General features: G+C 34.8%; 1 protein-coding gene across 1 annotated transcript; it reads left to right on the plus strand.

The window, feature by feature from the left end:
* Positions 1–90: 90 nt before the first annotated feature.
* Positions 91–20,842, plus strand: LOC123657638 (E3 ubiquitin-protein ligase RNF19B-like). The gene is made up of 8 exons (XM_045593160.1): positions 91–216; positions 6,534–6,756; positions 15,452–15,566; positions 17,118–17,305; positions 18,474–18,615; positions 18,944–19,178; positions 19,953–20,172; positions 20,469–20,842. Exons 1-8 carry the CDS (start codon positions 91–93, stop codon positions 20,840–20,842), a joined length of 1,623 nt encoding a protein of 540 aa, XP_045449116.1.
* The last annotated feature ends 2,576 nt before the right edge of the window (positions 20,843–23,418 follow it).

Below are 23,418 nucleotides of genomic sequence, written 5' to 3' on the forward strand. Positions count from 1 at the left end.
GGTTCAATTTTCAAGTTAATTTCTTCTATTATAATATTTAAAAATGTACTCACAATATATCACCGCACACACTCACTTATCTTCGCTATAATGCACCTGTGGCGCCCTCTAGCACTCCGCAACCTCACCGCTGCTTGCCGCTTCCCGTCCGTCTCTCCTCCGGGTTGTAGACACCCGGCTCCTCCACTGCCTCGGCGCCGCACGTGGCACCTCGCTGTAGGGATGTTCTGGACAGCAATCCACTGCCAGTAGTGACGAAGCTAGTGGTACTACTGTACCACTGACGCAGCAATAACACAAAAACACGCCTTGCCTATCCGGCTCGAAGGACCATGAACAACACTCTGGTAGGCTGATTACGATGAAATAAAACACTTTTTTTCTTATAATACAACTTTATCGTTTACTTGAAAGCGATTACATATTAACATGTTGATGTAGTGCTTGCGTGATTCAGAAAATTAAATAAATCTACCAACGCCATCTAGGCGTCATCGAGGAACTAAACTTATTGAAATAAATTGTAAACAAAAAATAAAGTTATAGTTACAAATACCTACTGGTGTGTATGTTTAATCCGGACATAATGAAAGTAATCAATTTTTGATGTGCGTGTGTAAGTTTGCGCAGAGCACACGTACGCTTAAATCGCCTGATATCAGTTTAGGCTTTTAATCCTCAAGTATTTAAAGGTCTTTTGAGGTCTTAAGAAGTATTAAAAGGTCATCAGTAATTTGAAGTTACCCGTTCCTCATTACCGGTCGGAAGTCAGCGGAGCGTTAACGACTGTTACTTTTACTTAATGAGGATAAGACGTAAACTTAACGCTTTGAACTGTTCTGATAACTGGGCTTTTTCATGAAATCAAAGCTTAACCCGGTTTCTTGCGAGAGGTCGTTATTACTTTTAACTTACCTTCTCTTTTAGTTATTAAATTTATGTTACAGTTATATTTTAAATATTTTGTTATGATTACAAATATTCATTAAAATAATTATTAATATTCAATAAAGAGCTCGCAATATTTTGTAAGTATGTTACTATTAATTTTATATTTGCTACATACAATAAAGTAAGAATAGCTGGCAAGTTTACAACTTGACACACATTTACAGTGTTTATTTATTTTAATCGTTTTTATAGATGTGTTTTTAATTATAATGTGAGTCGTTAACATTTAACAAATGTTATAAACATGTTTTTAAAAATATTTTGGTTTATGCTGATTACATTCGTAAAAAAAATTGTTTCAGTTAATATTAGCGAAAGCTTTTTTTTTAAATACGTACAGAAAAAAAATGCAAATGAGTTTGAATTACCTACATATATTAATTAAAATGGGAAAAAAATTCAGCTAATTTAGTTCAAGTACAATCGCATTTTTTAGATAATTCATGTATCCAAAGGTCATTCGAGTGCTTCAAATTCCACGTATGAAGTTAAAAAAAATAACAATGCAATGAGTTCTTAGAAAAGTATTTAAGGTTATACCGCTTTTGTTTTACATTTGAATGCAGTAGAAAGGAATTATTGTTATCTGACCTGGATTGCTATGGACTGGTAATATCGTCTAGTAAAATATATGTGGGAAACATTTTTTACAACCCTAAAAATCGCTCGAATCTACAAACTTGGTTTGGTATAGATTAAGGAATAAAAATAAAAGAGTAAGAGAAGGAGAAGGATCGGAGCTTAAAGAGCTTTCCTTGTAGGAGATAGGAGAGAGAAGTAGGACACATGGTCAAGGGACACCTATGCCCAGTCGTGGGATGTTAAAGACTGGATCGTTGATAAATGAGTGTTTATATATTTATTAAAAAATAATTCTAATATATAACTTAAAGTTTTTACGGTCACTATCAATACTTTTACTTAAATATAAATAATAATAAGTGTTCGATTTTTTCCATAATGGTGCAAGGGATCCGAGCCCGGAATCAATATCTCGGATGACAAGGAATCTTGACGTCAATTACTTGAACGATAAAAATTCAATATCTTTCAATCCCAATTATACTAAAAGCCACTTAAATAACGTTAAAGTTGTGTACAATATAGCAGGTATATTCTATCTATAGTATCTATCTTAGAAACTCCTAAATGTCGTATGATGGCTACGGCTATCCTGAATGGATTTTGTTTATAATAATCGTTTGAAACCTAGTTTTCAATAAGAGAGGTTGTAAATTGACAATATGTTGGTTTATATTTGGTCAAAATGTAATTTTAAACAACTGAACTGGTGATCGGAAGGTGACATTTTAAAGCCAATAGCATAAATTAAAATGGTAGGTACTCATTAAAAAATTTAAAATGTACATGTCAACAAATATTCGGTTCATTAGCTATGGTTTTAATTCAAATCAATAATAAACGTTATTTACTTACTGTGTGAACTCGCTAACCTCACCAGCTCGTTAATTCTTTATTATTTGAATTAATTGCTTTCAATAGTGCCCAAATGGCAGGGATGAGTTCGCCAATAATAGTAAGTAATCAATAAGGTCTATTAAAAAAATATTTTTGTATTTATTATACTTACAAGGTTATATACTATGTATCGAGTGATTTTTAAAAATGGAAATTTAAAAAAAAATGTTAAAATAGGCTCCTCCTGAGTATTTTCACCAATTTTTGTTTACTTTCCTTTCTAATCAAATCTAATATAATCTAAATTCCTTAAACTCAATTCAGTCTTTGTTCCTATTTAAAAATAATTGTGATTGCTCACAAACGAAAAAAAAAACCGACTTCAATTACATCGACGAGTAATTACGCGTTATCAAAGATTACTCCAAAAGTAGTTATCAGATCTCGATAAAATTTGTATGAGACCACATGATAAACATCAGCTTTCGATTAAATTAAAAATTATCAAAATCGGATCGGGATTTTCGAGAGTTTCCCTTGATTTCTCTGGGATCCCATCATCAGATCCTGGTTTTCTTGTCATGGTACTAAGCTTGGCATATCTCCTTTCCAACAAAAAAAGAATTATCAAAATCGGTACATTCAGTAGAAAGTTATGCGGTATAATACAACGTAGATCGACGAAAAAAGCGTCAAGTAAAAACGCAATATTAGATATAACTCGAAAAGTAGTTGTTAGATCTCAAATAAATTTAAATGGGACTAAATGACACACACTACCTTTCGATTAAAAGAAAATTTGTCGAAATCGCTCCACCCAGTCAAAAGTTCTGAACTAACATACATAAAAAAAAAATACAGTCGAATTGAGAACCTCCTCCATTTTTTGGAAGTCGGTTACAAAATAGGCTATTACGAAGAGATTTTCTTTAAAATATTATCGTTGGTAGAATCGTAAAACGGTTTGACTGGTTTTGAAAATTACCTCTGATGAAAATTACTACTGATTCATATATTAAATATGTATTGAAACATAATTCGTAGAAGCAAAGTAGTATTCATAAAAGCGAGTAAAATATACGAGTCATTTGTCATAACAATGAGATGAACCAAAATACTCAAACTACATAAATACATTACTCATAATTAATTATATTCAATTCAAACGTATTATAAATCAACAAAGCCGTCATCAGTTTGACGTATAGATGTCTGCCGTTACAAGGAAATGTTTGCAAATTAACTGTAATTTACTACGGCAAACACGCGCACGGGCCACATGATCGTAAGCGATCACCGTAACATATGTATAGACCCTACCCGCAGGAGATCTGTTCACCTTACTCACTACAGGAACACAACACAGCTTGAAAGCAGTGCTATTTAGCTGTGATCTTCCCCATACGGGCTGCTCCAAATTTTGAGCAGGATATTTCCTGCTGTGCCGTGCTTCAGTTAAATATTTGCCGTTATTGCAATATTTTTCGTTGGTGCTCTATTTCTATCGATCGTACCATGATTCTATAAAACCTATATAATATAATAGTATTAATAAAGTCTAAGTCTTGAAATAAGCTATCCAAAATTAAATATTTTTTTATTTCGATTTTAACCAACATTTCTTAAAATTAACGCATTGAATTAAAAAAAACTCTTCAGCTTTATAATATTAGAATAATTTAAAAAAAGAATCGGTATTATTAATATAGCAAAAGGATATTCCAAAAATGGCGTGAACTCGCGTGTTTTGCACATAGTCACCGCGCTGGGCAGGGGAGTTGGTGAACGCAGGGCTGGTTTTATCGCACCGAAGACGCTGCTGCCCGTCTTCGGCCTGTGTATTTGAAAGCAAGCAGATGGATGGTAACCCCGCCATCGGTCGGCTTTATAAGTTCCAAGGTGGTAGTGGAACTTTATTATCCTTTGGTCGCCTCTTACTAAACCCACGGGAAGAGCGAGGGGGTGGCTATATTCTTTACTGTCGTAACCACACAGCAATGATGCATCATTCATATTAACTTGTAAATTGTGATTTTAGGCTAACCCGTGTACTTATATCCCGTGTGTTGCGGTGTTGCTTATTATTATTATTATTTATTTATTATTTTTCCGATGAGGCTATTGTAATATTATTATGTATATTTAGGAATTGTAATGTTATGTACTATCATCATTTATGATTCTCTTTTTTTTTAAATTTCCGTTTGGGTTCTATTTTAATTTGAAAGCAATAACGATTAAAAATAAGTTTCGAAATAAAAGTTGAAAGTTTCTAAATTCATTATACTATGTATTTTTTTTTTTGTATTTTGCAGTTTTATTTGGATGAAAATGATATTCATTTCCGTAATAACGATGCAGTACGTACCAATTTAGATTTAACAAATTCCAAATTACAATAAATAAGATAAGTCACTAATCTTTTAGACACTGTCCTCACATCGTCACCTTCCAAAGATAATCTATAATTATTATAAAATTAAATAATAAATATCATAAAAATACAATTAATTAACTTCTTTTCGAACGATAAACAATTAGTCACATTCCTTTTTATTATCGTAATAGGCGTGGAAGTCTCAGGAAAATTCTATAGGCGTAACGAATTATGAAATAATGTGTAACATAACATAATGTAATTGTAATCGTAAATTTTTTTATTGTTTGTTATCGTGTGTTCGTTCTGATTATGTGTTGATAATACTAGTTTCTGTTTTTTTAACGACCAATTGATGGCGTAAATATATCGATGTAATGATGTTCGCACACCTATCATTTCCTAATTGTTTTTTAATAAGTCAATAAGCTTTAATTATAGCTTCTAACCTAACATACGTTGTTCCGTCTTGTTAACTGTCAAACGGTTTAAATAACTGATACGTATTTCTTTAGTGTTCTAATTATCTGCGCAGTTTTATTAATTATTCATTCCGTAAGAACCGTCTAAAAATTATTAGAAAAGTTCCGAAAAAGTCCATTTCTATCTGTTCTCGTTTTTTTAACTTAGCGAGACGGTACTTTTTTATTTTTGAAGATTATTTATTCAAATTTCACAAAAATAATAAATCGATCGATGTCAGCATGACTGTCATTGTCATGAACATTTTACTTTAACATTGCTACTCACCTACTTAAATAACTTTGACTTAAATACATTTTAAATAAAGACAAAAATAACTGCCAAACACAAGTCTCGACTTGCTTGATATGAAAATTATGATACTACGCGGATAAGCCACCTGATATTTTGTTATTATATTTACATCAATAGATATGTTTTTACATGCTAATCTTGTTATACTTAAGTAGAATTAAATGGTAAAGCTGAAACGTATAAAGCCCTAGTTCGAATTAACAGTACGATTCACGCGTTAATCGTGTAAAAAGGTAATAAAATAGGTAAGATATAAATGGATTATATGGAACGGTTACAGCCATGGATTGTGCCTGGTGCGCTGGCGGTTGCGGGTTTGATCCCCGCACATGACAAACATTTGTATTGGCCATAAAGGTGTTTTCCGTGGTCTAGGTGTTTGTGCAGTCCTTGTGTGTCTCCCCGCCGTGCCTCGGAGAGCACGTTAAGCCGTCGGTCCCGGTTGTTATCATGTACACCTGATAGCGATCGTTACTCCTAGTAATGAATATATCCACCAAGCCGCATTGGAGCAGCGTGGTGGATTAAGCTCTGATCCTTCTACTACATGGGGAAAGAGGCCTAGCCCAGTTGGCAATCAGAACCTATTCGTAACAGTCGAAAATTTCTCGAGCCGTTCCAGTTTAATGGATAACGGGTTAGCAGGCCATTTATAATCTATCTAGAACTCTTGAATATATTTTGTTTAATTTAGTCTCAATAACAATTTCATCACTTCAGCTTATCGCAGTCCACTGCTGGACATAGGCCTCGACAAATTCACGCCGAAAATGGCGTGAACTCATGTGTTGTGCCCATAGTCACCACGCTGGGCTGGCGGGTTGGTGACCGCAGGGCTGGCTTTGTTTGGCCTGTGTATTTCAAAGCTAGTAGTTGGATGGTTATCCCGCCATTGGTCGGCTTTTTAAGTTCCAAGGTGGTAGTGGAACAGTTTATCCTTTAGTAGCCTCTTACGACACCCTCAGGAAGAGAGGGGTTGGCTATATTCTTTACTGCCGTAACCACACAGCACGGCAATGGTGATTATTCTACAGATAATAAATTGTTCCAGGGTGAAGTACTCGACTGTCCGCTATGCCTGACGACATTCACAGCAGCGAGTATGGTCCGACTGGCGTGGTGCTCGCACCGCTGCTGCGAGTCCTGCCTCCGACAGTACCTCGCCATCGAGATCTTCGAGGCGAGGGTGCCAGTTAACTGCCCAGTCTGCCACGAGAATATGCATCCGTCTGGTAAGTTTATTTGATACCTGCTACATCTTTGGGGTCGTCCATTTATCATGTGATGTTTTTAGCTATTTTTACCTCCGTAGCCAAAATCATTTTTGTAAAAAAATATTTAAATTTAAATATTATAATATTTTCTTTAAATACAGGTATAATGTGATTAAATTTTGGAAAATTAAGTATCGTTTTACAATTTTCTACACAGACATCAAGGTCGCAAAGTGTTTGTTGGTTGTGTTTTGGTTTTACAATCGCCCGTTCAACGAAAAATAAATAAACGTGATATCTCATTACAGCCTCCGCCCTCCATATGATATTTCGTGTTTTTTTTCCAAACTCTTTTCAAGCCTAGTATGATTAATGGGCGCCCTTGTTTGTTAATTTTTGAACCAGTGCTGTGACCGTTGCACCACGTCGGCGTAGTATATATGATTCAAAATAATGTCTCTTGTTTGGGTCAGTCCTGTATATTACATACAGGTACCCAAAAGAATAATTGTGTTAGCTCTCAAACGAAAAAAAAAAACGATTTCAATTACATCGACAAGTAGTATCGTAGTACAACGTAGGTAGACGAAAAAATAGTCAAGTAAATACGCGTTATCAAAGATTACTCAAAAAGTAGTCATCGGATCTCACTCAGACAAGCATCAGCTCTCGATTAAAACAAGAATCGTCAAAATCGGTATACCGAGTGAAAATTTGTGCGGTGTAATACAACGTTAGGTCGACGAAAAAATAGTCGAGTAAGTCAAAAGTAAATATAATCGATCATATATAAATAAAATACAATCGAATCGAGAACCTCTTCCTTTTCTGGAAGACGGCTAAAAATATACATAAGTCCACCATTCGATTAGATTCGATTCCCATCTCAAGTCTGAGTGTGCCTAATATTTATGTGTTTCTATTGAAATCATACATATTTATATCAATCGGCTGTTACCTAAAACAAAGCCATCGAGTTGTCTACCATAGGGACAGATAATTAGGAACAGAAAAAACAAAAAAAAAAAAAAAATAGGTAAATCTTGTAGCATAACATCCTTAGATTACCTACGCTTATTTTAGTTACCTTGGCATTCATAGCGTCAGTATCTATTTATCTATGTACATTAGAATTCAATTAATAACGTGCGGAACTGACGACGAGACTAACATTGACTCTTGGCAGCCTGCCTGTTCATCTGTATGCCTTAATATTAGTACGTGTCAGAAATGATTGCAATCGGAAATTTTTCAACGTCCAATTAATCATACAATACGTGTTTGTCTTATGAATGTCTACTAATTTTAATACAAAATAAAATACTATTTTTAAAGTTCCATAGTAACTAACTACTAGTTTCAATATTCTATGTATCTCTGAATTTGCTTACTAGAGATATAATTTTGACCTAAGCTCCATACAAATTGTGTTCAAAATCTATCGCTAGTAGACCAAACCAGAGGTAGATAGATTATTGAAAACGGCCGTAAGTCTATGATTTCTATGTAAAATAGTATATTTATCACGTTTGTTGGTAATTTTGAGTCCCCAATGTTTCTCAATGTCGGACTGTTGTAAAAGCCAAGGTCACATTTAGGGTGAATTCAGTGCGTGGTAAATGTCCCGATTTGCATATAATGAGTATATTGTTATATTATTTAATTTTTACGTTGTTTTATATTATATAGTATTATTAATTAATAACGCAAAACTTAGTTTTGAGTAAATCACTAATCTCAACACGCGCTTGCTAAGTGTCAAAATGTAGAAATTAGCATTGTAAACTTAAATGTATCAATTGTAATAATGGAGTTACATTTTCTTTCATACTCGATTGAGATCAACAGTATAGTTGACTAGATAACTATCAAAACAACGTCGACACTCTTGACTCTCACTATAGAGTTCTTAAAGTGAAATATAAAAGCTAAGACAAGGGGAATGATAATTACTTTATGATTTCTTTTCGTGCCACTTGTGGCGCTGGCGTCACTATGAAGTGTCTTTAAAGTTAGCGGTAGTGCACTCGTACGTAGCTAAAGTTATGTGAATGCAGTTAATTATTGTAAAAACTTATCTTTAGTTTCACATATTTCTATCTATTCTAGAACATATTTCCGTACCTATATTCTATTTAAAGTGATTTTCGCTATAAAAAAAGAACTTACTATATATATTTTCAATTAAATCTTACAGTTTTACACTGAATTTCTCAAATTTAAGTCTTAGCTCTCGGATCTACCTTTCTGTAGTTATAAAAGAAATTTAAAATGTGAAATGCAAAAACAGGCCAGTGGTAAAGAGTATAAAATTGCAAGCGCTTTTTATGCTTTATATTTGTACTAATATGAGTTATAACAGTTCATTGTAATCACCTTAATGCTATATGAAAAATTCAGTTTGACATATGCTGTAGAATATAAACAGATTTCTGCATAAAATAACTTTATAGTGTGACCCTTACTATCATTCTTTATCGCATTCAAACGGATGGAATAGAAACTCAAACCAATTTGCATATGGGCTCTGGGTATATACTGCGCTAGAGTACTTGCTTTCTAGACAGTCCTTAACGTAGCTTTTTTTAAAAACATTTTTACGAGACTCGCTATAACAAATATCGATACAATAACAAACAGATAAATTCGTCCATGTCACGTAAGATGGGGGAGGATACGAAGGAGGCACTTACTATAATTCCTAAAAAACATTGTGTAGTAGGAGTGTTTAGAAAAAAACGTCGTGCATTAGAAATTTTCTTTTTCATAAAGTGTACCTTAATTAGCTTGACGACGAGTATATGAGCGAAAAAGTAAACGTGTAAATCCACGTGTCCGTCTATACTAAAAAAAAAAAAAAATAACTAAACGTACAAAGTAGTAACAAGAAAAACCCAGTATAGCTGCATTTATTGCCAATATTTTAAAGTTAATGAGTCTGTTTTCAACGTATTTATCTCAAATATTTCCAGTCCAAATTGCAATATTGTTTGTTCTCGATAGTCACTTTTAATACAATAAAATTGTAATTCTTAAATTTTACTTCACAGCATGGCATCAATATGGTGTTAAGTAAACAAATGTCACACTCATTGACCCCCCTAATATGATGTAACCCCGGGGCCCGGAAACACGCCACACGAGCTCAAATGCCCATACTGTAACAAACTATTTGGCTATATGGCCTATCATATAAATAAAATATCGAACGCGACTCGTGCGAACTAGTTGCTTTGACTACTGCGCTGACACGTCGTCAATCTTATGATCTTATGTAAATATATAATTTCTTTTAAAATCCGGCCAAGTTTGAGACCAATATAAAAGAGTTTAGTATGGTGCAAATTATTATTATTAATAGTAATAGTAGAACTAAGTATTATTTTATATTTTGGATTGATTGATTCAGCCTTTAACATCCCACTGCTGGACTAGATCTTTTCTCGTTGTAGGAGAAGGGTATTTTCTCTATGTGGGAGAATTATTTTATATCGATTTAAAATAAACTACAATTAACATTTTTGAAGATAAATTAACTTTATTTATGATATAACTATTATTTTTATTATCGTTTGGTATAAAGGTCATAATGCCCTAGAATATACACAAATATTACAATGAAAAAAAATCGAAGTGATAATTTCAAGTATCACGGCTTAAAAACCTACATCCGTGTAACCGACAAATACCTAAACCGGTTATAAATGCGTTTGTGTTTGTACCGGGTGTATTGTGTGTTTCCCAAGTCAAAGACACAAGAGTTTAAATTTTAAATCGTACTGGGGGCCGTTGAGTGTGTAGTATGTTTTAATGCGGATTTCTAAATCCACGTAGTATCCGAACAAACCTGTTAGCTAATATAATTTTAAATTTAATCAAAATTATGCTAAGTTTGTATTTATCTTAAGTAAACGGAACTAAGATTAGTTTATTTTTGGTTATCATTTAACGATTAGCATGTTGGTACAGTTGGTAATGGCCCAGCTTTCAGCGCTAAGCGTCAAGGCCTTGATGTTTATAATTATAAATGATATTTTAGTTATGGTTCATTGATGGACGAAGTGTCAATAACTTGAGCTACGCTGACGACATGGTTCTGTTGAGACCGTCGATCTGGGGATTAAGAAAATTGATAGTGATTTGCGAGTCGTATTTGGGGGCCCATGGCGTGGTGTAAAATGCCACGAAAAATGAGATCCTCCTGTTTAAGGCTGGTAAGCGGTTGCCAGGTCGTTTCCCGACAATTACTTTGAGCACGCACGCAGGTTTGCTCGTGATACTGCGGATGTCAAGATTACCCTATTTCGGGCTTTTTTTTCACTCGTTTTACTCGGATGACCTGTGGGTGAGCTACACGCGTCAAGGCTACAGCGCACTACGCGTGTAGTATAACAATGCCTCCAAAATGCTGTTGCGGCTGCCGCGTTTCTTCAGCGCCTCAGAAATATTCGCGGACGCACGGGTTAAAAATGCATCGTCTCTGTTGTGGCGCATGAGGGCCAGTAGCAACAGCATTCTGATGATAATCACGGCTCGCCGATTGTTCTATCCAAAAACATTTAATAGCAACAAAACTAACATAATCTATTAGTAAATTTTGTTATTAATACACTAATACTCTGTGGCTGATTAATCTGAAATAATCTATTGTTATTTTATTATTATTTATTAATTTTATATGTCTATCTTAAGCACGGCCGGCCGTATGATAAGTTAAACATATTTATACGTTTATAATTATATAATTCTCAAAAAAACATATTGTTAATTAGAAGTAAAGTATTATCCATCATTATTTCACTATGATATCAACATCGTGATAACAAAATATACGAGTATCTATATAACAAATCTACAAATGACTTGTTTAATTAATGTGTGGTCAAGATTTCTTTTTTATTTATTATTATTCGTAATTCTTCTGAGTAAAATCGACAAGAAACTCACAGTTACTCTTGTGCTGAATGAAAAATGTTTAATACGTACACGAAAGTCAGCGAAGATTGATGTATTTAAATATCTTGTTAATACTTTTTGTAAATATCGTGCATTTGTAATTCTTATAACAAAAAAGTCAAATAAAATATAGTCTTGTCTTGCAAGCAACAGATTATGAACGATTTTATTACTATGAATATTCATAACAAGTCCATTGTCTAATAAAACAGTACAAAAACGATTCGTGATATAAAATAATTAATTTGATACAGACTTTAAATAAGTATGTTCTCTTTAAATAAATATTAATATCTCGTTAAAAATTCGTGCGTAGTTGAAAATTAATTTAAATTTTAGTGTATTGATTATACCGAATATTCTGCAACCATTAATGTATTATAACTTAAACAACTTGTCCTAGCAAGTTTGTTACTGATTCGATTAAAAAACACTAATAAACAGAAAAACCTGTCTCGATACGTTTCAAATCAGTCAGCACTGTAACACTATCATTTTAAGACATCTTAAGCTATTGACAAGACATTTTTTTAAATGTTTTAGTTACGTATATATTTTTATATTAAATGCTTATTTAAATATATTTATAGACATCGACGTTGTGTGGTAACGAATAAAAATAATCTAATGGGCTAGCAGGTGAGTATATAAACTATGTACTATTAATAAATATCATGGCCATACAGGTGCTAAATGATTAATAATAAAGATGCTTTAATATTTTGTGATAGACAGATGAAATAATATAACGTATAGATGATAAGACATTTTTAATAACTCTATAATAAGATAGTTGCTTTTGACTGTGTTTTTGTTTGCGTGGAACTTCTTAATCTTAAACGGAACAACTTATTTTTCTGTGATAAAAATTAGCCTTGTACTATTCCTTGATTATTACGTATCTCCGTGCCTGTCAACCATACCCTAAACGTTATCAAGCCTAGCCGTTTTGACGCGATTAAATGATAAACATCTATACTTCCAATCGTTCGCACATATAATAGAAAAATGTGCATAACCGAAATTAACGAATAGAATTTTCATGACACTTCATGACCGCATTAGAAAATAATAGCATTAATTAACATTAAATAAATTTTGTATCGTGTCAGTAAATACAGACTTGAGAAATGCGATCAAAAAACAATGTTTAAATCGCAATGGATAATCGTCATACTGTTTGCTGAGCTGCTTAATAAAAACAAAAATATTTTTTATCATAAAATATGTATATTGAAATTAAATTTCTACATGTCTTATACGTATTACACATGTCATTCGCACATACGTGAGATGCCAGCCCTGACACGGAAATAAAGCCGCGGGCTAATTTTTATTTGTAAAAAAATATTAAAGATTTGTCTTGTATTAAAAATAAGTTAAAATGTATATTAAGACAAAATCAACCGCCTACTATTCATATGTCACCCATACAATAAATTATGACTAATCATAAAGGTACAATAAAATCCGAGCGTGTTAAAAATTAACATACATATTATATCAAATTAATAAAATCATACAAAACAAATTCAGTTACATTACAATTATTAAACATTTAAAAATCAAAAGAGGTTTTTCGAGAAATCTTCTCTTTATTCTATCCGTCCGTCGTTCGGTACGTGGGACGTAAATATCAACAGACCTTTTAAAATTGAATGCTCAATAAAACTTCGAAGTGATGTCATTTTATCTATTAGAAGCGACACGTTTGAAACAAACGTGCTACTACATCGTCTCGAACTAAATATAAATCAATACGAGACAATGTATTTGAAAGGAATTTAGGATGAAAAACAGAATTTATAGTTCCACAACCTCTTTCCCTCGAGGTGTTAATGAAAGCTATAAGTAATGTTAGTTTGGTAAATAACAAACCATTAAATATTCAAATAAATGCTTTGTTAGGATTTATTTTAAGAGATAGTTATGAATATTGATTAAATAAAACAAGTTGTTATATTAAGAATTGTATGGGAATACGTAAAATCTGTATTTGCGACAAAAATACTGTTAAATATTTGCATTACGAAAATATCACTTTTTACTTCACGGGACTCGAACAAAGTCGCATCTATTGAAACCTATATCTATACAATCTATATCTATACAAATAAATAAAATTGGAGTGTCTGTTTGTAATATTAAAATAACCACTTTTTACTAAATGCTATGGATGTATACACATGGTACATATACCAAAATAACATTTTTTACAATTTTTGTCTGTCTGTCTGTTTGTTCCGGCTAATCTCTGAAACGGCTAGACCGATTTTGACGGGACCTTCATTGGCAGATATAGCTGATGTAATAAATAATAATAATAATAAACGCTTCACACTCCACGGATCCCCCAGTAGGATTTTCTCGTGTGTTAGGGATCCGGAAACACATACAATACACAAACAACTCCCAGACCACGACTAACATCTATATGGTCGATACAAATGTTTGTCGTGAGCGGGAATCGAACCCGCGGACGCCAGCGTAACAGCCAGTGCTATTACCGCTGCGCTAACGCGTCGTCAATATAATATAAAGAGTAGCTTAGGCTACTTTTATTTTAGCATTTTTTTTTTTGAACTGTGAACTGAACAATAACGAACGCGGACGAAGTCGCTGGCACAGCTAGTATATAATAATTCTGATGCTTTCAGCGCTTTGAATTTGTCATTATAATTTATTATTAGCGTTTGTTTATTACATATTATGTAATGTCTACGTTTTGCAATTATAACGTGTTACTAGTATAAATACGTTTCTTAAATTGAGTTAATTGGTGTTAATGTTCTGCTCAATTTCTAGTTTTTAAATCGTAGGAAGTAATTGTGTCACGAGCGTTTAGATCAATAGAATAGACATAAAATATCTCTTTATAGAATAGAAACGTAGGGACAGGGTATGCGTTGTCACTTTCATTGTCTTCAAATAATATTTTGTCGATATTTTTGTTATGTTTTTAACTAAAGCAAAAAATTATTAATATACCAACGTATAAAATTAGTAAGTGTTAATGTTATCTTACCAGTCCTAATAAAGTATTTCGAAAGGCTATTTTAACCAAGGGCGGATCCAGGGTTTCGTGACCCCCTGGGCTGGGTCCAGAAACTAGGTGGAACACTAATTAAAATTGTTAAACAATATTTTTATATATTTTTTGTCACAATATAGATATTTTTAAGTACAGTACTTGCGTACATCAATAACCAAACCAATACCTACTTTTATCTGTATCTATCATTATCAAAATTAAATTATAACTTCTTGTGACTTGACCACGACTATGTCCCCCCCACCTCTGGCGCCAAAGCCGGATCCGCTCTTGATTTTAACGTGATCGTATACCGTACTGAACATTTTTTTATTCAAAGCTTTTTTTCAAATATACAAAGTAAAATAGTAACGAGCGTCAGAATAAACTGATTTTCTAGGTCAGTTTTATATTCAGAAATACTTTTCGCCCTATTTTAAAATAATATTTAGAACATTGTTACCGTTTTTAGTAAGTACTAAATAATAAAATCCATACCTATATTTTAATTTGTAGTAGGTAGGTAGATATTTTAAAATCTAAATAACTACGCTTGGCAATATATTCGGCTAACTGTACTTTACGTACGTGCGTGGGTATGTATGTGCATGTGCGTTTGCGCGCTTGTGTGCACGCGCGCATGGCATGCGTGCGTACCGGCGTGCGTGCGTACATGTAAGCTAATTAAAAAGCAGCAATATCCTTTAACCCCTCCGTTAATTTCAGATGTCCGGAGAATAGTGGACAACCCTGCGCTTTACGACAAGTATGAAGAGTTCTCAGTGCGTCGAGCGCTCGCCGCCGACCCTGACACGAGGTGGTGTCCAGCTCCAGACTGCAGGTAAAGCAACTAACCCAATAATCATTTTGGTCTTTTTACAAGTCATTCATTTAAATGTGCCGATTCGAAAGTGCTTTTGAAGCCTTCACGTAATTTTTGGTAGATTTATGCATTTGATTTAAGAACTAATAGTGCCAAATCACAATCACAATGTCACTTAGAATGGAGAAGATAATAAAGATATTAATATTAGAATTTAGAGATTAATAGCTGTGGTGTAATTAGTCTTTTCATATAATCAATGAAAAAGGCATATAAATTCTTTTCAACCTTGACGTCAATGAGACGTATTTTATAAAATATTTCGGAGTACCCACTTTATCTAGTTATGTGACGCATGTCCTAATTTTTGTTCTACTAGACCGAGTGTTTCATCCATTGGACCTATTTAAAATAACACAAAAAAATACAGTCGAACTGAGAATCTCCAACTTTTTAACCGACTTCAAAAAAGGTTTATAAATCGAATGTTTTTTTTTTTTGTTTCTGTAGTGTTTGCCTGTGTACCTTTGAATGTTTTTATTAATAATAATAAAACAGTCATGAAAATGATTTCTGTGATTCACTAGCACTATATCTTATCAGATTTTTATTTTATTAAATATTTTTCTCGTCCGTAAAGAATTGCTCAGCATATACCAGCGGGCCATATGGGCGTCTGTTGGTAGGTCAACTCTTAGGAACAGTCTAAAATCTGAAGACTCAATGACTCTCAAGACTCTGAATAAATGACTATTTTAATATTGTATTTTTATATCTATATAATCGATCCACTAGCATTTACTATGATTGTTTCTTTAGGTCGGTCGCAACGTGATCTTTTATAGCCTATTCCCATATATCTTTATATATATATATAAAATCATAATCAAACAATTTGTCACTATCGTAATGGCCCGACCTTTTAATGTAATTAATGTAATCCTACGATGTCCAGCTAATAGACACTTGCCCATTAATTCTTACAATTAAAGCCAACTGATCCGGCGCGCTCACGGATATTTAACACTCGTTTATCGTACAAGCGGGAGCAAAGACCTGTGTTTTATCTGAACTATTTCTTTCTATTAATACATTTCTTACATTTGTACTAATACCGATAGTAAACAAATAGGTCGTCCGGTGATTTCGATCGTGAAAATCGTCCTACATATTCATTTGAGATAAAAGATTTACGTTCTACGCGCGTCAAAGTCATCCATCGTAACAGATTACGGAACGATTGGTAAGAGCGTCGGACCGTGAAAGTGGGACGAATAAATTCACTTAAACATTTATGAAATCAATAGAGATGTTAAGAACAATCCAGAAATAACACGTTACGAAATAATTGACCCATCCACTTTTTTAAGTATCATCAAACTTCGTAAAAAAAAGTTGTGTCCTGAAATTTAAAACAATAAGACAAGAACGCTGAAAAAAAACCTGATTTTCAATAAAATTCCTTTTTTAACTGAAATGTTGAAAGTTAAAGTCACTTTTTAGTGCAAATTATATCTAACCGGCCAAAACAAATCGAATTTACCACCAATCTGACCAAATATTAAACAGTTTCGCAGTCGTGGCCACCGGTTGCGCGTCCTGCCCGAAGTTGACCTGCCTGGCGCCAGGCTGTGGCGCGTCATTCTGCTATCACTGTAAAGCCGCGTGGCACCCCACACAGACCTGTGACGCGGCGAGGCGAAGTCGCCAACCACCGCCCCGGGCGCCTCAGCCCTCTCACAACGATATGGAGCATGGTAAGGAAGAAATTAATTTGAGAATTTAATACTATACGTCAGGGATTTCCAAAGTGATTGACATTTTTGATATGTTCAAAGCTATAATATTTGTAAGTAGCTTTTATCAATATTATAAAAACTGGAGATAGGTTTTTTAAATTAATTTGGCAATAGAAAATCAGACCGAGTTCATTTTGAAAAAGAGGTCTCTTGCCCAAAATAGTCACATCTTTCAAATTGTCGGCGATGTTTTTGCGCTATTACATCTTAAATTGAGAATATCTAGTAATGAAGTTAAATAAATTTTTTACATCCTCCAAAGTAGGACAATTGGATTTGTCCACTTTTAAGGAAGTAGATATGATACTATTTGGCTCATACTTTTTAATGGGACATTTATAATTTTATTTTATACCAACTAGCCCGACAGGCGTCCTGTCTTGAACACAATAAAACATGCTAATTTAAAATAATCATTACATTTTCTGAAGTTTTAGAATTTACTGCGCAACTTTCTTAAATTTTTATTCCGTAATAACAAAGTATTAGAAAATTTCAAAAATAATTAGCTGATTTGTCAACCCGTTTTCATTTCTATTGATTTTTATTTATATATTTTAACTGAGGTAGGGCACAGCAGGAATTTCCTGCTCAAAATATGGAGCAGCCCGACTGGGGTAGTACCTCGACCTTACAGAAGATCACAGCAAAGTAATACTGTTTTCAAGCAGTATTGTGTTCCTGTTGGTGAGTAAGGTGACCAGAGCTCCTGGGGGGATTGGGGATTGGGTCGGCAACGCGCTTGCGATGCTTCTGGTGTTGCAGGCGTCTATAAGCTACGGTAATCGCTTACCATCAGGTGAGCCGTACGCTTGTTTGCCGACCTTGTGACATAAAAAAAAAAAAAAAAAAAAAAAAAAATATTTATTCGGTCGTCTATTCCTACGGTAAGCAACCTAATGCTTGTTTTATAGGTAACAGCCGACACTTACAGATATTTTTTATATATAGCAAACAACATAACAAACATATATATATATATATATATATATATATATATGTGTACTTAGGCGGGAATCGATCCTACAACCCGCGGAGCAGAAAACAGGGCCACTACAAACGCCAACGGAATACTCAATATGTAATAATAGATTACAAATTATTTATTTAAATTTTCTCATTTCAGGCGAAGTAAAACCATGTCCGAGATGTTCAGTACTCATCGTGAAGGTCGAGGACGGCTCGTGCAACCACATGGTGTGCTGCGTGTGTGGCGCTGAGTTTTGTTGGCTGTGCATGAAGGAGGTCTCAGATCTGCATTATCTGAGGTAAAAATAATTTTTATAGCTAACATAGTTACGGGCTACCTACTTATCTAGTTAATTTAATGTTCTTGAAAAATTAAAATTGAAATGCCCAAAAAAATTTGGCAATTTGGATATAGTATAATGTAATCATGTTTATTTATTTTATTTTGTTTATTTATTTTATTTTTTATCTCTTGGTTCATCTAAATTTTTTCATACTTACACATACACATATAAACAGCTTCGAAACCAATTACGGATCAACACAAGAGAATATTACTACAGTACGGCAATTTGAGTTTTTAGTAGGTAATAAAAATTAATAAACCTACTTTTTTAATTTTTCTAGTCCAAGTGGCTGCACTTTCTGGGGCAAGAAACCTTGGTCGAGGAAAAAGAAGCTACTTTGGCAGCTGGGCACACTGGCCGGGGCGCCGCTCGGTATCGCAGTAGTGGCGGGGGTGGCCCTACCCGCCCTATTGGTCGGGCTCCCACTGTGGGCGGGGCGAAGAGCTCACCGGAGACTCCGTAGGGCGCGCCCTGCGAGGCGGAGGGCTGCGGTAGCCGCCGCTGTCGCCGCTGCTGTAAGTACTTGGGAAATACTTTCTTAAAAAACATATAAAAATAGTTTATTTCAGTGGCCTACAACAATAGCGTCCAAACCACAACAATGTCTTGTACAGAATATTGTCTTGCGATTGTAATCTATCTATACATATAAATGCTAGGAAAGTCAAAACTGTACATTGAATATTTTTTTAAAATAATACTTGGGGTGTGATCTACAATCGATATCGAAGCCAAAAATATTGTTTTTAGAATTTTTGTCTGTTTGTCTGTTTGTATGTCCGGGATAAACTCAAAAAGTACCGCATGGATTTACTTCAAATTTGGCACGAATATTATTAAGAAGTCGGGTCAACATATAGGCTACATATTATCACGCTATCACCTACGGGGAAAGCGCAGTGAACCTTTTTCTCTTCAACGCATTTTGTAACAACGCGTAACCTAACGACGCATATTTGAATGTTGTTGTTATTATGTTCATAATAACCATGCTATAAGCTAGCTTCACACTATAAATAAAGACATTATGTAGTATCTTTAGTATCAGCATTGCACCCGTGCGAAGCCGGGGCGGGTCGCTAGTAACCTTATAAAACACTCATTCCTATAGCCCCACTATCCAATTTTTTTTTATGGTGTAGATATATAAAAACAATATTTATTGTGATATTATTTAATAGTTTTAAATTAAGTCAAAGCTTATTATTAATTTAATTAAAGGTTAAGCAAATCAATTGATACTAAAATTACAATTACGTTATAGACTAACGCGTACCGTTCCATTACAGTTGATCGTGTCGCCACTAGTAGCGGGGCTGGCGGTGGGGATCGGCGTGCCCATCCTGCTGTTCTACGTGTACGGCGTGGTGCCGGTGTCGCTGTGCCGCGCCGGCGGCTGCGCCTCGCCGCCCGACGACCACCCCGACCACCTCGACCACCCGCTCGACCACCCACTCGACCACGCTCTCGACCTGGATGCCGCCTCGCGACGTCTCGAGCCCAGCATCGGTTAGTATGCAAAATTTAATTCTGTAAAAAATATCTAATTATTTTGTATGTGCACAGTTAGAAAATAGAAATTGTGGGTGGACATAGCAGGAAATAACTTGCTCAAAATTTACAAGATACTCAAGCAACTACTGTGAGTAAGGTGGCCAGAGCTTCTGGAGTGACTTAGGGTCGATAATGCGTTTGCCATACTTCAAAGTAACTCCTTACCAACTAGTGGACCGTACGCTCGTTTACCCGACCTAGTTGCATAAAAAAGATACCTTCAGCGTTAATAAGCGCAGTCGTGGTCGCAGGCGACGCGTCCCTGTCCGCGGGCTCGCAGCAGGCGGAGGCGCGCGCGCCGTCGCTGGCCGGGCTGGCGGGCTCGCTGGGCGGCCACGAGGCCGCGTCGCCCGCCGCGCACCGCCTCGAGGTCACGGCCGACGTGGCCTGCGACAGCGCCAGCGCCGCCAGCTGGCCCGACGACCTGCCGTCCACCTCGCGCTCCGCGGCGCGCCTGCGCAGCCTGTTCCTGTACGGCTCCGCGCAGCCGCCGCCCGACCCCGAGGCCGCCGGCTGCGCCGCGAGCGCGAGCCCCGTGCCCGCGGAGCTCACGACCGCGTGCGAGACGCACGCGCGCGACCACGAGCTCGAGACGTCGGCCGCGGTCGAACGGGACGTCTCGTAACGAATCGCGTCCCCGACCGACGACCCGAGTGACTTTCCCGAGTGAAACCGACGCCCGACGATTCGTACAGTCGCGAGGATGACTGAAGCCGGCGGATCGCATGTGACCGATGACACGTGTGACGAGTTCCCGTGTGGGAACGAACGGCTCTCGATGTCGCAGTTCGTCGGACGGCGACGCGGGCCCGGCGGTGCGGCCGAGTACCGACCGCCGTGATTCGAGGACTATGAGTATGATCGGAAGCGGCTTTCGATTGTAGAGGGATTGCCAAGCTTCGCCCCATTCTCATTATATTTAAGATGCCAATAAGGACTATACGCAGTCGGTCGTACGTTTCCTTCCTTCTAAATGCTTAGTATTACTTCGAAACGACTATGACAACTTAATTAGTGTTAAGAATCGCCAAAATAAAAAAAAAATAAAACATAGATGATATTTACGGTACCGACCGGCGGTCCCTACGATAGATGCTTCGCGCTTTCAGTGCAGTGTTATTCTATCTGATATTTGTGATACTTTTAATAATAAATACTATAATTATCTAAATTATTTAATTTTTCACGTTTGTAGGCGAAAAGTAATTATAAGCGATATGTTATGTGAATCATATAAAATGTAAACTACGATTAAAATGTGATTAAATCCATTCATTGTTTTCTTTACGAATTTATTGTGTTGAAATAAAAACAGAAAAAAAGACAACTTACGTAATTTTATGATACTATTTAATTGCTTTCACTGTTCCTGATCAACGTCTACATAAGAAATATTTAAGAATAATTGTGTTTGCTCGCAAACGAAAATAAACCGACTTCAATTACATCGACGAGTAATACAACGTAGATCGACGAAAAAATAGTCAAGCAACTACGTGTTATCAAAGATTACTCAAAAAGTAGTTATCAGATCTCGATAAAATTTATATGTGACCATATGATAAACACCAGCTTTCGATTAAATTAAAAATTATCAAAATCGGTACACCCAGTAAAAAGTTATTGCGGATTTTCAAGAGTTTCCCTCGATTTCTCTGGGATCCCATCATCAGATCCTGGTTTCCTTATCATAGTACTAAACTGGGGATATCTCCTTTCTAACAAAAAAAGAATATCAAAATCGGTACATCCAGTAGAAAGTTATGCGGTATAATATAACGTAGGTCGACGAAAAAAGCGTCAAGTAAAAACGCATTATTAGATATAACTCTAAAAGTAGTTGTTAGATCTCAAATAAATTTAAATGGAACCAATTGACAAACACCACCTTTCGATTAAAAAAAAATTGTCGAAATCGGTCCACACGGTCAAAAGTTCTGATGTAACATACATAAAAAAAAATAATAGTCGAATTGAGAACCTCGTCCTTTTTTGGAAGTGGGTTAAAAACTGATTACAGAAGCTGAGGAATAACAGCAAGGATTTGTTTATATAATTTTTGTGCGTATATTTCTCTGTCACACAAAATTGGATGCTGTTGTAAGTTTAATTGGATATACATTCAGGTAAATATGTACAATAGTCGAATCTGCAGTCATCAGTCACCAGCCTTGCGCATTACTCTCAAATCTTGTGAAATTAGAAAAATGGGTTCCATTACCAATCTTTAAGGCTTACAGCCTTTTATAATATATTAATTTACAACATTATGGCTAACTGTCTTTTAAATCATTTAGCAAAATATATTATGGTTACTAGCACTGGATGCCGCCCATCATACACGCATTATCATCATTATCAAAACGCATCAATACAGTGCTGTTAAGAAAACTAACCTTAGTTTAAAGCAGTAATTAAATTAAACACAAGGTAAGGATTAGTTAGAATTAAAGAGCGGTAAAATAAATAAATAAAACTTCTAAAAAAACGATATTTATTTAAATATCACTTGTCTGATTTTTTATTTTTATCACAATCTGCTTATAAAATACATCCAACTGCTTTTTATACAATCACTTCATGGTATTATTACATATTACAAATCTGTATTATAGGAGGATGATAGCTACATATTATATTTCAGTTAAAGATACTATAGAAACCTTCATATTTAAGCATATTTCAAACAAATCAGAGATATTCAAACTTTCATTTAAAACGTCTATAAGTAAGGACTACTTAGTTCGTAAAATAAAATACTCTATTAAAAATTACTAAGTTTAATCTTGTGATTTATGGTCTAGAGTCTCAGGATTACTTTTGTTTCCTATTATAGTGATGCAATTTTTTTGTGATGTACTAAAATTCGAGAGCAACTGACAATAAGTATAAATATTTACAATGTATACCTACTACCATATCTAAATATGTTTTAACAAAGAAAAACAAATGTAATCAAAAATTATATTCTTGTTTACATTTAATTTTAACAAAATCATAGTTTCAAAAATATATTTTAAAATTAAATAACAATATCACATATTAACCATATCGAATTTAAAACAAAGTTTGTAGACCTCTGATTGAGAAGGCGGTTAGCACATAACTTAAATTCAAATATTTTTCAATTTTATCTATACTTTATAATTCATTTGTCTCTTGGCAGCAACCTCTTAAATGCACTATATTTATTAATAAAAA

Source organism: Melitaea cinxia, chromosome 11, assembly GCF_905220565.1.
Source record: "Melitaea cinxia chromosome 11, ilMelCinx1.1, whole genome shotgun sequence".
NCBI classification, from domain to species: domain Eukaryota; kingdom Metazoa; phylum Arthropoda; class Insecta; order Lepidoptera; family Nymphalidae; genus Melitaea; species Melitaea cinxia.

What these genes read in the sequence shown, in the direction of transcription:
- LOC123657638 (XM_045593160.1), top strand. Translation starts at nt 91, where the DNA reads ATGCACCTGTGGCGCCCTCTAGCACTCCGCAACCTCACCGCTGCTTGC. An exon ending in TCAGATCTGCATTATCTGAG is followed by an intron (nt 18,616 to 18,943) that starts GTAAAAATAATT and finishes TAATTTTTCTAG; the next exon opens with TCCAAGTGGCTGCACTTTCT. An exon ending in ACGTCTCGAGCCCAGCATCG is followed by an intron (nt 20,173 to 20,468) that starts GTTAGTATGCAA and finishes TCGTGGTCGCAG; the next exon opens with GCGACGCGTCCCTGTCCGCG.